Here is a 13,979-nt window from a genome sequence, read left to right on the forward strand (position 1 = left end):
GACTTACGGATGAACTGAAACTTAAGACCTACTCAAGAATGAACTTGAGTGTCATCGATGCAAGAGGCGGTGAGCAGTTACTAATGAGTTTCCATCTGTTTTAGTCACACATTTTGGTTACGTTACCGGTTGATTGACAGTTGAGAGCCATCAGGACCAAGGTGGGACCAAAGAGCCAGGACCCGGATTCACGAAGCAGTTACGCAAGTACTTACGAACGTATACATCTTTCCTCAATCTTTGACGGCTTTGGTTACAGTTATTAAACAGCTTACAAGCATGAAAACTTGCCAATCAACTGTTGTTATTGTTATAAACAGCCTCCTGGTGCTTCGGAGTTCGTTAACTGTTTAATAATTGTAAACAAAGCCGCCAAAGATTGAGAAAAGATGGACAGATTCGTAAGTGTTTGCGTAACTGCTTCGTGAATCTGGCCCCAGAGCTCAACCCCCGCAAGCACAACTAGTTGAGTACATGACCACCAAACGTCGTAATATTATTAATAATAATATTAAACAACAATATTATTAAATATTAATATACTGTTTTATTATTATTATTATTATTATTATTATTATTACTGCGCAAAGAATCACATAAACGTGATGTATCACTGAGATACTCAGTTGGAGTCGTGATGAGTATTCGAACCTGCTTGGAAGTACCCAGAGTGCAGGTTGGAAATCATCTTCATGGCTCTAATTGATTATATCATATTACCATTATTGATAACCTTATGAGCTCACGGAAGTTGGCTGAACAGTTCTCAAGAGACATCAAGGTATTTGCAGAGCAAAATGATTTTGCAGCGTTTGTAATACAAGACACTTGAAAAAATTTATTTTTTAAACTTTCAAAAACTTTTAATCGGCTTAAATTAATTTATGAACTTGGCGGATATCTCCTAACTAATTACTTGTTTAATTTGCTTATTGGCTACATTCTCCTTTACCCACGACAAGTTTGCTAATTTTGGATTTCTTAAATCAAGAGTACGACGTCCACCTCGATACGAACACCACTGAAAACCGCAACTTGTGCTGTAAGATTTGGCTCACAGCAATACCTAAATCATATAGTCACAAGCTTATAATTAGCTTTAAATACTGCCTTGTTAGTGGCCAACGACCCTTTCCGAACAAGATCACACACACACAACAATAAGAGCCTCCACCATCAAACTAACCTCGCACTGACAAGTATCTCGAGATCAAAATCACCTACACCGCCATCACCTGCCTTAAGTTATTAATGTCTTCCAACACACTCGGGCTACAGTCACAACTACAATGCCCTCTTCCAGTCCCTAGGAAACATTTGAGAAAAAAAATGGAGGGTCCTCGACACCTAAAAGTCGCACGATACGAGCCGTTAACACAAGCATCGCCTGTTGAGATAGGCTATTCCTGTTGGCGCTATCATCGCCTACAATCACACTTCAGATGTCTAAGTATCAACTATGACATCTTACTCACTTGTAAAATCGGCAAATCTCAATTCCGGAAAGATTTGTGATTTCTTTTTTCCAACTTCCACAGAGGTGAAGGGGGTGGGTAAGGCCAAGTCTATCAATGCTGTAATTGTCAAGGGAGTTGAAGACGACGGATTGTTCGTACACCCGTGTGTGGAGTAGCTTGTAAAGTTGGGCACAACACTGGTCCACAGGCAGGCTCAATATGGGCCTGTTGCGTAAATACGGCAGGTTGTGTGCGCTGATTACGGTGGAGAATACGTTACTGTCTGGTGAACACCGAGCGCGCTCTTCTTGTGAGGCCAAACCTGCGGAGTCATCGAGGGTTTGTGGGCGCGGCGCGCGCCCAAGAAACCTACACGCCCTCATGCCGACCCACGTGTTTCACCAGCCCAACAACCCTAATTGTTCTCCCGACGTGATTTAAGCCCTCTTTCATCTCTTAATCGGGTAGTTCATCAGGGGCTAGGTGATACTTACGGCCGATTCTATCTTGGGATTGGAGCGAATAAAACTAATATAAGAGTAATCTACGAACAACGAGGCTTTGGGAAATACCTTAACTTGGCGAGGCTTGGGGAGGAGGAGCCTCGCCGGGTGGGAGGAGCCACGACGGGGCTGGGGGTGGGGCCTGAGGAACAAGCCACGCCCACGTCTCTACAAGTACATCCATTACACTCTCGCCAAAGTTACAGTTTTGCGATGTGAACATTGTGTATGCGGGTGTCTACTATCAATCACTGTGAGGACTGGCGAGGTGGAGTGCGCGTTAATGCAACATGCACCACCGCCTCTCTATATACAAATTAACAGAATATCTCCATATTATCTAACACACACTTGGTCTTGACTCTAGCGTGGGATCGGAAGTGCTTGAAAGTTTAAGTCAATATAAACATAACTAGCACCTTGTCACCTGACCTGGATATCTTGGGGAGGTCTGGAAGTGGCGAGAGCAATGGAAATGACTGGAGAGCATATAATGAAAACGGAGAACTACAGTATCGTAACTAAAGTTCTGTTAAGCCAGTCTAACGACGAAGGTTGTGAATACAATCTGACTTCGGCCTCAAGCTGCAGCCAACTTGTGGGGACACACACATACACAAATAAACAGTAGCGCAAGGTTAAGCTTGGTTGGAAGTAAAGCATCGCCGGGCGCTAAGCATCATCACCGGGCGCTAAGCATCGACCAGCGCCGGGCGCTAAGCATCGCCCAGCGCCGGACGCTAAGCATCGACCAGCGCCGGGCGCTAAGCAACGACCAGCGCCGGACGCTAAGCATTGCCCAGCGCCGGGCGCTAAGCATCGCCCAGCGGCGGGCGCTAAGCATCGACCAGCGCCGGGCGCTAAGCATCGACCAGCGCCGGGCGCTAAGCATCGACCAGCGCCGGGCGCTAAGCATCGACCAGCGCCGGGCGCTAAGCATCAGCAGATATGGACCGATTCGGCGGAAGAGTGGAATATTTGCCACAAACTTCCTAACGGCTACAACAATCACCGACCTACAGCGACAGAAACTTGTGGTTTCTGTCGCTGCAGGTCGATGTGTATTCTGTAGGACAGAATCTTAAGCATAAACCATGACATGGTTCACATGCACTAAATAGACAGTGATTTCAAATATTACCCAAGGTTCTAAGCCAATAGTGGCTTACCACCACTACCCGTGGTGTAATGGTACCACCACCACTACTACCCGATTGGGTAGTAGTTAACAGCAAGATATAATGGGATGAGATTCAGCGATTCGTCACGTCACTGGACCCGAAGCTGACCAACTTCATTTCTGAAGGTAATTATGTGTTTTATTAATCTTGGTTTAGTCTAAGAAGGTTTATAACCGGTTTATTATCCGAAGCGTATCTGGGTTAGGCTGTAACATATAGTTTGCAATATATTAGTTTACATTTGTGACTCGACCACACCTCTGCTCCCTTCTTACCACCATAAAAATTATTTATGTAGGTAATGTAACGCGCATTCTTAAATTTGTCATAAGGAATAATCTACGATAAAAGTGCCCATCTTTGACTCTGCACATTCTTATTCTTTATTTGACTACACACTCGGTTATCAATTCCAGTTTAACCGTCATATCTTGATCTTAATCAATTCTACACTAACATTTCTGCCCACTTAAAAAAAAAAAAGAGTGGGCCTCCCCGCCTTTCTTGTCTATGTATTTCTTGAAGGTCCAGGCTCTCAGGAGTGTTTCTCAGAAAAGTTGCATGACTTAAGACTTTTAAGATGCATAAATTATAGGTAAATTCAGTTTAATGTTAACAAATGCAGAGTTCTAAGCCTACAAAATAATAATGACGTTACCAGACTTCAGCTGTTGTTGTTGTTGTTGTTATAGATTCCGCTACTGGGAACAAAAAGTTCCAAGTAGCACGGGCTATGGCGAGCCCGTAGTCTACTTACCTGCCACAGGAGCGGGGCTGATCATCAGCTGATAAACTTAAAATATTGCCAAATTGAAATAACAAAAAAATATTTGGATGTCGCATTAGAAAGGATCTTGTGCAAATAAATCAGTGTATACAAGTTCGAAATTAGGCAAAATAGGATACTAAGATTCATAACCCGTTAGTAATAACACAGCCAGTGATATGCTTAGGCTTCATCTTTCCCTTCTTAGGTCCTATTTAGATTCTGCAATTAAATTTTGGGCACCGTATTATACAACGGACACAAATTAACTAGAAAGCAATTACAAGTTTTTAAATTAACTTGATTAACATTATCACGAAAATACAAATGGATACCGGATATTAGCGTTGGCTGGTTGGGGTTTTCCGAGTATACAGGACGACCTAGGAAACAAATACCGAGATTAAATAATAAAACAATTGAAATTGGATAAGGAGCTACTAAAATCCGGGACCATCGATCAACTTCTCTGCAACTTGAATTCTGAATTTATTAACTTGACACTTGACTGACTAGAGCGGACTAGCAAGTAGTCACGCCTTACCCCTGTTGGTTATTACAATGTTCAGTTGTTGTTGTTGTTGTTTTAGATTTAGCTACTCAGAACAAAAGTCCCAAGTAGCACGGGCTATGGTGAGCTCGTAGTGGACTTACCTGGCACAGGAGCGAGGCTATGTATGTGTCGCAATGTTCAGTGCTAAGACTGCCTCTTATATCTTGTTCTCACCTGAAGAGGAATTCTCTCTCTCTCGACTCTCATTCTCCTCTTTGTCGCCTTCCCTCTACTCTTAATAAATTTTTATCCTTTCCCTTCTCCCCGTTTCTTCTATTCCATCTCCTAACATCATCTACACCTCCACACTAACCACCACATCATTTCCTCCACACCCCCCACCACACAAACTACTTCACACAAACACTGCCAGACACATCAACGCTACCTTCCGCGGCTGTTCAGCCGATAAGCGGAAATGACAAACCCAATAATTTAAATAAGTTTCAAGTCGTAACCTACAGCAGGTCTCACAAGGTCAGCTTCACAAACTCAGTGCAATCAAATCATCAAGCTGAATGCTTTAAGAGATGTGACTAAGAACACGGCTCTGAATCTGTCACGTACCTATCTATTTTGGCACACGTATGCAAAACAAAACTACAAATCCCTTCAAAATTAATGCAGCAGCGCAGACAAAAATCAAGAAAATTATATATGAAAATTTCACTCCTCGTTATATGGTTATTCCGCCTGTTTTACTTTTATTATATTATATATATATATATTAAATAATTATATATATAGAGGGTACCACCTCTGTTTGTAGGGGACCCATAAGCCTCGAAGAAGACGATATGCAGCACCCGGGAGAGCCTTAACGGGCTCTCACGTCCACTGGCACATATTGTCTTCTCCTACCACCCCCTTATATATTTATATATATATAGGGAAATTTATTGTATAAGATTGCATGATTACAAAATGTGGCCCTAACACATACACAACACAACCATTACAAGTAAAATGAAAAACACGCCAATGGGAAACATTAATAAGTGTCACTGACAGATTAGATTATATATATATATATATATATATATATATATATATATATATATATATATATATATATATATATATGAAGTGAATTGTGTCAATGAAAACGAACTTCTGGTCTGTGTTCTACTTGGTGCTGTTGGGTCATTGAATAGCTTCGGCTTTCAAGGACTTTTACAGTCTAGTAGCCATTTGGTCAGAGTACTGGACTTGTCAAGGAGTTTCATTGCTCCTGTCAGTCTAGGTTTGAACCTTTCACTGGATGACTCCTTTCTGATATTTAAATATTAAATAAATAAATTAATTAAAGGCGGTAGGAGAAAATTCTCAAGTGTTCGGGGCTAAAGTATTTACAAGGTCTTATTTGAATACCTTTTACTCTCTTCCCCAAGGCTATGGGTCCTCACAATTGTACCAGAGGATATCATTATAACACATTCTAAATTAATGTTTTAGCAGCCAAAAATAATTACTAAAAGCACTCGCGCCGATAGTTACAAGTCAAAATTAATTTTCCTTCATCCTAATTAATGTAAGTTCTAAAACGGTATTAATATACACAAAAAGTAGCTATAACGGTGAGTTAACCTTTATCTGTGCAATGTGTTGACGTGTCATAGTCTTGAATATTAATAGTATTCAGTTTTGCCACTATAATTGAAGAAATGTATAATAAGAGAAATAAGATTCTTGTGTAGAGAGGCGACCGTCTCAACTCTTACGTAGATTAGGATATAAACTATATGCATTTAACATTTCAAGGCGAAGATTAAGTGATAATTTAATACGGGTAAATAAAGTTGTCAGTCACCACATGAATCCTGAGTTAGAAAAAATACTTTAATTTTCTTCAAGCACAACACTAAAATGGTTCTAAAATTATAGGCAAATAATTTCGGTTCAACGAAGCGAAATTTGCTTTAATAGAGTGATAAATACATGGAAATGTTTACGAGGAAGTAATCAAGTGCTTGGACAGTTTGTTTATATATGCGATTTGAATACTTGTGCCGCCATAAAATTCCATTAAACAAAGTCTGGTGTGTGTGTGTGTGTGCGTGTGTGTGTGTGTGTGTGTGTGTGTGTGTGTGTGTGTGTGTGTGTGTGTGTGTGTGTGTGTGTGTGTGTGTGTGTGTGTGTGTGTGTGTGTATTCACCTAGTTGTGCTTGCGGGGAATGAGCTCTGCTCTTTCGGTCCGCCTCTCAACTGTCAATGAATCAACTGTCACTACTAATTTTTCACACACACACACACACACACACACACACACACACACACACACACACACACACACACACACACACACACACACACACACACACACACACACACGCACACAGAGGAAGCAGCCCGTAACAGCTGACTAACTCCCAGGTACCTATTTACTGCTAGGTAACAGGGGCATTCAGGGTGAAAAACTTTGCCCATTTGTTTCTGCCTGGTCCGGAAATCGAACCCGGGCCACAGAATTAAGAGTACTGCGCGCTGTCCACTCAGCTACCAGACTACCAGTGTCTTTGTGTGTCTGTCTGTTATGTAAACTTCACAAATTAATTTAAACAAATTTATATATATATATATATATATATATATATATATATATATATATATATATATATATATATATATATATATATATATATATATATATATATATATATATATATATATATATCACAACTACTGCCATATGAGAAATCAATAAGTTACTTATCATTATGATAATAGTTAATTAACATTATTATGACTATGCAACCGAAGGCCTATTATTAAAAGTAGTTTACAAAATTTAAATATAGAATCAAATAACATCGTTTATGAGAGGTCATGTCACTAGGCTACTGATAAGCGGGTCATATTCTGCGACCTTCTATTACCCATGTTTTGCTGATAAAAATATATATACATATCCCTACATTACTTATCCGTCTTGCATCACACTACTACTATCTTAACACCTTCCCCCCACCAAAAAAAAAATAATAACGGTGTCTACACAATATAAGCCTCAAAACAAAATAACAAAATACGAACAATTGTTTCGATTAGTTTGTGTGACTAAGAACTCTCTAACAAATGTTCATTATCATTAAATGAACTCTAGCCGCTCCAGTTGTATTTTCAAATATTTGGGACACCAAACAGCGGTAGCAGAAGGGTGTTTGCATTTGCTTTTCGTCGTCTGTCGGACATTCAGCAAGCAACCCGTCATCCAAAATGATGGCACCTAAAGGCTACTTACTATGAATGGCAGCACAAGTCTGTTACACTACAAAACACTTTTTCTGTATATCTAGTATACAACATACATGTATTAAATTATGTCTAGGACAGGCTAGGTTTGGTTTATAGTCTCAAAAAAATATTTTTTCATATGGAAAAGGACCTTTCCCTTTTGGTTATGCCTTTAGAATTCTAGTACATAACTTCTTTTGGGTACAACAGTCCATATCTTACACACCCTATCAACAGTAATAGGGTCTATCATTTTTGGAGGATGGATTAACATACAGACATGTCTGGAGGCAAATGTTTTACGGACATTTTCTATCCAAGATTAAAAATCCTATTATATTTCCGAACACCAAGTAAAAGAGGCGAGAGCAATAACAAGAAATATAATGAGGAAAGAAGTAAGAGAAAGCATTCATTCACATTTACCTTCAGTTATAACAAATAATGCATTTATGAAGATAAATACTAAAAACTAGAAAAAACATACGAGGCTACGGTTTGTTGCCTCCCAAGATGCACAGGAATCCCCAACGAGGAACATTAATCTCTTCTTCTTCTTCTTGTTGATAGTAGGTGCAGTTTGCATGAAGGGTTTGTCCTCCCGATGACTGCACCAGTACTGATGTTGTTGGACGCGTTTATGTTGAAGATGATCGGAGCTACCAAGGTGCTTGTTGCTTTGTGCTGTAGATAGAGGAACGGTGACTAAAACAGAGGTGTGTGTTAGAGGGAGACTTGCCGCACCGTAGGGCGGTGTGTTGTGTTTATGGCGTCAGCTGATCCTTGGTGTTGCGACGAGGCAGTTGTTTTCTGTGTTTAGCTGTTGGTGGCGCCAGGTATAAATGTGGCACGGGTCAGATGTGACCCAATTTGTTGGTCGATTGGAGATATTTAGCCAGTGCTTTGACTATTTGGTATTTTTCTTGTGACGAGTGGTCACCACCTCCTAATATATGCTCGATGGTAAAGGGTATTTTAAGTGCGATAAAGACTTGTCAATCTTATATAGAGTTTAATCTCAAACTATATACGAGCGAATCGTACAGCTAAATACAATTTGTATATAAGCATCAGAAGTCATCAGGACTCATCAGGAGCAGTGTTGGATATGTGGAGTGCCGTCAGTTGGCCAGCAAGTGTTGCCAACCCAACGCACCGAAGAGTTACCCCTGTGCGTAATGCCCGATTCTATATTAACTTTAGTGAGGTTGGCACCATATCTTTACTGTATGAAATGTATATTTTAATGATATTTCACTATCTGTCCCCCAAGTTGGGATATACAGTCAATACAAAAAATAAAGTTGAAAAATCAGGTGCTTCTCAAAACATCACACGACACTATTGTCAGTAAATATTCTACACAAATTAAAAATCTTGCAATGACAATGTTCTCTTCAACAGGTAGTTCTGCAGAAGCTTGCAAGATATAATGCAAGGTATAAATAAAATAAATATGCACGGGTTATACTACATTGTGTTAATACTTGGCATGGGATTGACAATTTTATTTATTTATAAATGCTCAGGAAGTAATAGATATACACATACCAATGTTAAACTAAGCAGTTAGCTAAAATACACATAACTGTACACTAATACACCAAAATACTAATACACTACACAGTGTAGTGTATTAGTGTACACAGTGTACTGAAGTTATTAGTGTACACAGCTGTACACTAATAACCCGCAACTTATACACCAAAAAATACAGGAATAGTAGTAATTGTCAGAGTATAATCTTTCCAAGCACCTTAAAACATGCAAAATAGGCATCAGGAACTTCGTAAGAGCAATCTAAACACTGTTATTCAGGAACAGGACGGATTTTAGAATACTTTTTTGTACCGTCTGAGGTGTTATCCAGCATGAAATACAGCTTGACTTGGTATCCCAAGGTCTATTGTTAAAACCACACCAAGAAACTCGGTCTGACAGAAAAGACACTGACACTCAAACGACAGTTCAAGTACGTTCATTGAGACAATAAGATACATCTCAAAAGGATAGAGCAGTTTAGGCTATTTCTACCCTTCCTTCAAAGGACAGTTAAGCATCATGAGCTATTAACAGATAAATGTATGTATGGACACCATGAATACTCTCTCACCGCTGAGAATTTACTATTTGTAAACTAAAAAGAGCTCGGACTCCCAATTTTCAACAATGACGAGTGTCCAATTGTGATTTCGGGCCAAAGTTATCAATGTAACTTTGTAATTTATCATTCGCTGATTTTCGTCTACCTAAAGTTTGCTAGTACAAGCTAGTCCACTCTACGCATCCCCTGTACGACCAAAAGACCCGAGAAATGAGAGACGTAAGGCGAGCGTAGCTACTAACTCCTGACCTAAACTAACAGCATAGTGCTGAAAAAGTATCGTAGTAGGCATCCATCAGTCTCAGGAGACTATGGAGTTGCGCTTAGTGCTGAAAAAGTAAGCTTTATAATATTTATATATTATTTTATTTATTATTTATTTATTTATTTATTTTATTTATATATACAAGAAGGTACATTGGGATTGAGGATACATAGCATAGTAATTACAATCTTGTAAAGCCACTAGTACGCGCAGCGTTTCGGGCAGAATATAATATACAATGCTTATATAAAAGTAAGTGGACAAACACGGTCCTAAATGTTAATTAATATTAAACTGCGATTATACGATATTAAAAATGGAGTTTACAAAATTAAACTAATACTAAGCCCCGAGTTAATCTCACTGCATCTTGAGGGTAGGGGGAGAGAGAGAAGCAGCAGCAATATATTAGAAATCTTAAGTAAATATTAAACTTTGCTAATTCGGCCACACACTATTTTACAGACCGCTGGTTTGTTATACAGCATTATGTTGTTCTCTAAAACAATATTTACCACTGTAATAAAATATATTGCGATAGTCAACAAATACTCTATTGTGATTATTCCGAATCTGAATAAAGACTTCTTCCAGTTCTACTAACTACCCAACCCCTTGGTCTGGACGGTAGAGCGACAATCTCACTTCATGCAGGGTTCGCGTTCAATCCCCGACCGTCTAAGTAGTTGGGCACCATTCCTTTTCCCCGTCCCATCCCCAAAAATCCTTATCCTGACCCCTTCTCCAAGTGCTATATAGTCTAAATGACTTGGTGCTTTATCCTGATAATTCCCTTCCCTTCCCAGTACTAAATGAACCCAATTCAAGTTCAAATTTTTCCATTTGAGCTGAATAAAGACTTGTCCCATTACTGAATGTAATGACTTTCCACCTACGGAGAGGATTTTTTCTTCTACCACAGACGTGGCCACACATTTACAATGCTAATCAGCATATATACATTTTCTTCTGTCCTCCATGGACAGGGTTAGAGGTCTGTTAAACATATAGTTCAGGGATTTATTGACCAATCAACCACAGAAGGTGATTGTACTGCTTTTAAAATGCTAATCTAACCTGCAGACATAAATACACAGATACACAGAGTTACGTCTGCCCTACATAAAGTGGTCGATGTGTCTTTTACATAGTGTCATTAATGTGCATTTACAAAGGTGAAAAGTAATTCTGGTCAGCTTCCACATATCCTTGATACACATACATAGGCACACATATATACATATATTTACATATATACAAGTGCTTACAGATGGGAATTCAGTTGGTTAATACGCAAAAGTGAATTACTGAAATTAGGAAAACAAAGTTATTCAAATTAATATTATACAAAAAATGATGGGTGAACATTATTTATCATAACCCACCACCTGTAATTATAACAAGCTACCACGATATATTTACAGCAATTTTAATTAAGATCATTTTATTGAACGAGAACCGATTCAAGACTCAAGGCTCAATCTCTAAGGTTGGCATTCCTTTCAGCCACGTCAACTATCAAGGCCCAGACCTCTAAATTTATGAATGTCTAGAGCGATACGTACCATTAATTATATATTTTTTTTTTACACAAACGTGCAAAAGCTTGTATGCAAATGTAAGGTGCGAGATAACAGCAGATAACAAAACAGGTGGGCACAGACAGTCTCCCCCGTTCACCCAACCCCTCTGCTAGCTACCAATAACTCTACCGCTACTGTCTCCAGTAAACAGTTTACTCTTGTACCTGCGTCGAGGGAATGTGAAGTACGAGGGTGTACAAAAAGTAGTCATCAAGGGTGTTTCTACACGTTGCAGAGCCGGAGTCACCAGTCTTAAGGGCGCTGATGAGTGATACGATGATGCCACACATCCCTCACCCAGACGCCGTCACGCAACACCAACCTGCACACACACACTACCCTACGGTTGATCCACGTGTGGTTGTAGCCGCGGGACACCGCCCCTAACGTCGCGGCGTTGTAACCCGCTCTTGATCCTTCTGGTGACACGAGTGAGTTGGAGGGATGGCGAGGGATGTGGCATGACCCGTCTGGTAGCTAAGATACCATCACCAAGACGTCGGCCAGTGTTATGGTGGAGAGCTAAGTGGCGGGCCACAGTTCGGCAAATTGCTTTCTTTCACCACACGTCCCCCTCTTTACCCCCCACACACAAGTGGTTAATAGAGTTTAACTGCAAATGTCAAGCTATGAAGCTGGTTGCTGGGAACAGTAAGCCGTACACAAGGTACAATTGGAGTTGTAAACCAACTTGAAGTAATAGTGCAGGTGAAAGTTAAGCGCCCGTATGAGCCACGGGGATACTAGATATGGTAAATAACTGAAATTCAATAGAAAGTAAAGCTGAAGAAAATTTCAAACATAAGCTTAAAATGTCAATGTGATAACCCCTGCGGCTCGGGAACCTGTATACCAGCAGCAGATACATGGTTGCGAAACGGGATCAAGAGCCGAAGCTCCATCCATCTAAACAGAACTAGGCAAGTACACACACCTATAATGGAATCCATGTTGTTATTGACCTATTGTCGCTATATGAGGTGATATCGTTGACATAAGGAGGGGGGGGGGAGGAACGGTAGCTTGCAAGAATATTCAAAGGCTAACAATCCCAATGCTATCGTCGGGCCAAACGCGGAAGCATTAATCTCGTGAAATCTAACTCACCCTCATCCCTTCCTTTCTCTTTCTCCCACACACCTCTCTATCTCCAACATTTCTTACTGTCGAGAAACGCACACCAGGTCACAAGACCTCTACTAATAAGCATAAATACATCCATGTTAACTTACTATCTTAAATTGTCGGAAAACCTTCGACACAGTAGCCTACACGAAACTTGCGCACAAGTTACAGAATCAGGCCGGAGCGAGGTGTTCTAATGGACGAGAGCAACACAAGTCAGTCACAGGGAAAGGCGTGACCTTCAAGTGGCGTGGTAAGTTACCACAGAGGCCCATCACTTGTGCCTATTTTGCTTCTGGTCCATGTAATTCATCGTCTAGGGAAGATATACTCCTATCTCCCAACGTTTGCCGATGCAAAAATGCTGGGTATACGTACTAACCCCATCCTCCTGTTTAGATTCTACTTTTTGTAACTATGTGCACTATAGTACAAAGATTGACGTATTAAGCAATTAGTTAATAAAGTGAATAGTACAAAATTCTATCGAGTCCCCCAAAAATCTAACAAGTGGCTACTAAAATTTCATTCGAGCAAGTGTAAAGTGTGCTGAATAAAAGGAGGAATGACAAAGAACTAAATGTAAGAAAAACACTTCAAGAACCGGGAAAAAGTCCTGGAGGTTGACATCAAACCACAAAGCCTGATATCGGATGCTTGGATGGCAAACACATAAACCACCACCTTCTGGAATTAAAATAAGAGAGCATTTAGAAACACTAAATACCACACATGTCAGACCAATTCTTAAATATGCGGCGCCGGCATGTAGTTCTTGTCAACCAAACTCAAACTAGAGAAAAAAAGTCTAGATGTCAGTCACCAGAATAGTCCCAGAGTTGAGACGTCGAACGAGTTGCGAAGACCAATGAAATTCAACCTTATGTCACTGGAAGATAGTCAATGCAGATATTGGCATCATATCTAAATTTTCATTTTTTTTTTTACGTAAGTTATTCCAGGAATAGATTATTTTTGACTCCTGTTAGCAGGCCGAGAGCTTTCCAAGAGTCAACGAGAGGGGACAATGGGTGTATACTCGCCTAGTTGAGTTTACGGGGGTTGAACTTCGGCTCTTTCGTCTCGCCTCTCACCCGTCACTCAACAGGTAATGACCTAAGTGACATAGTTACAGGATGAGAGCTACGCTCGTGGTGTCCCGTCCACCCAGCACTCTTTGTCATATAACGCGTTGAAACTACTGAATG

At 40.1% G+C, this 13,979-nt stretch overlaps 1 protein-coding gene across 3 annotated transcripts in view; it reads right to left on the bottom strand.

The window, feature by feature from the left end:
* Window positions 1–13,979, bottom strand: part of LOC123762138 (transcription factor Sox-8) — a 102,438-nt gene that overhangs the window by 39,457 nt on the left and 49,002 nt on the right. Inside the window, exon 1 of one of the 3 annotated variants that reach the window (XM_069300525.1) lies at window positions 8,182–8,536. The exons of 1 other annotated variant lie outside the window; for it this stretch is intronic. In XM_069300525.1, the coding sequence (XP_069156626.1) occupies window positions 8,182–8,280 (99 nt within the window). In that variant the 5' untranslated portion in view covers window positions 8,281–8,536. Of the gene's footprint in view, window positions 1–1,475; window positions 1,671–8,181; window positions 8,537–13,979 lie in introns of those variants that run through there. One more of the 3 variants, XM_069300539.1, reaches the window with a different exon arrangement.

Source organism: Procambarus clarkii, chromosome 5 (assembly GCF_040958095.1).
Source record: "Procambarus clarkii isolate CNS0578487 chromosome 5, FALCON_Pclarkii_2.0, whole genome shotgun sequence".
Taxonomy (NCBI): Eukaryota; Metazoa; Arthropoda; class Malacostraca; order Decapoda; family Cambaridae; genus Procambarus; species Procambarus clarkii.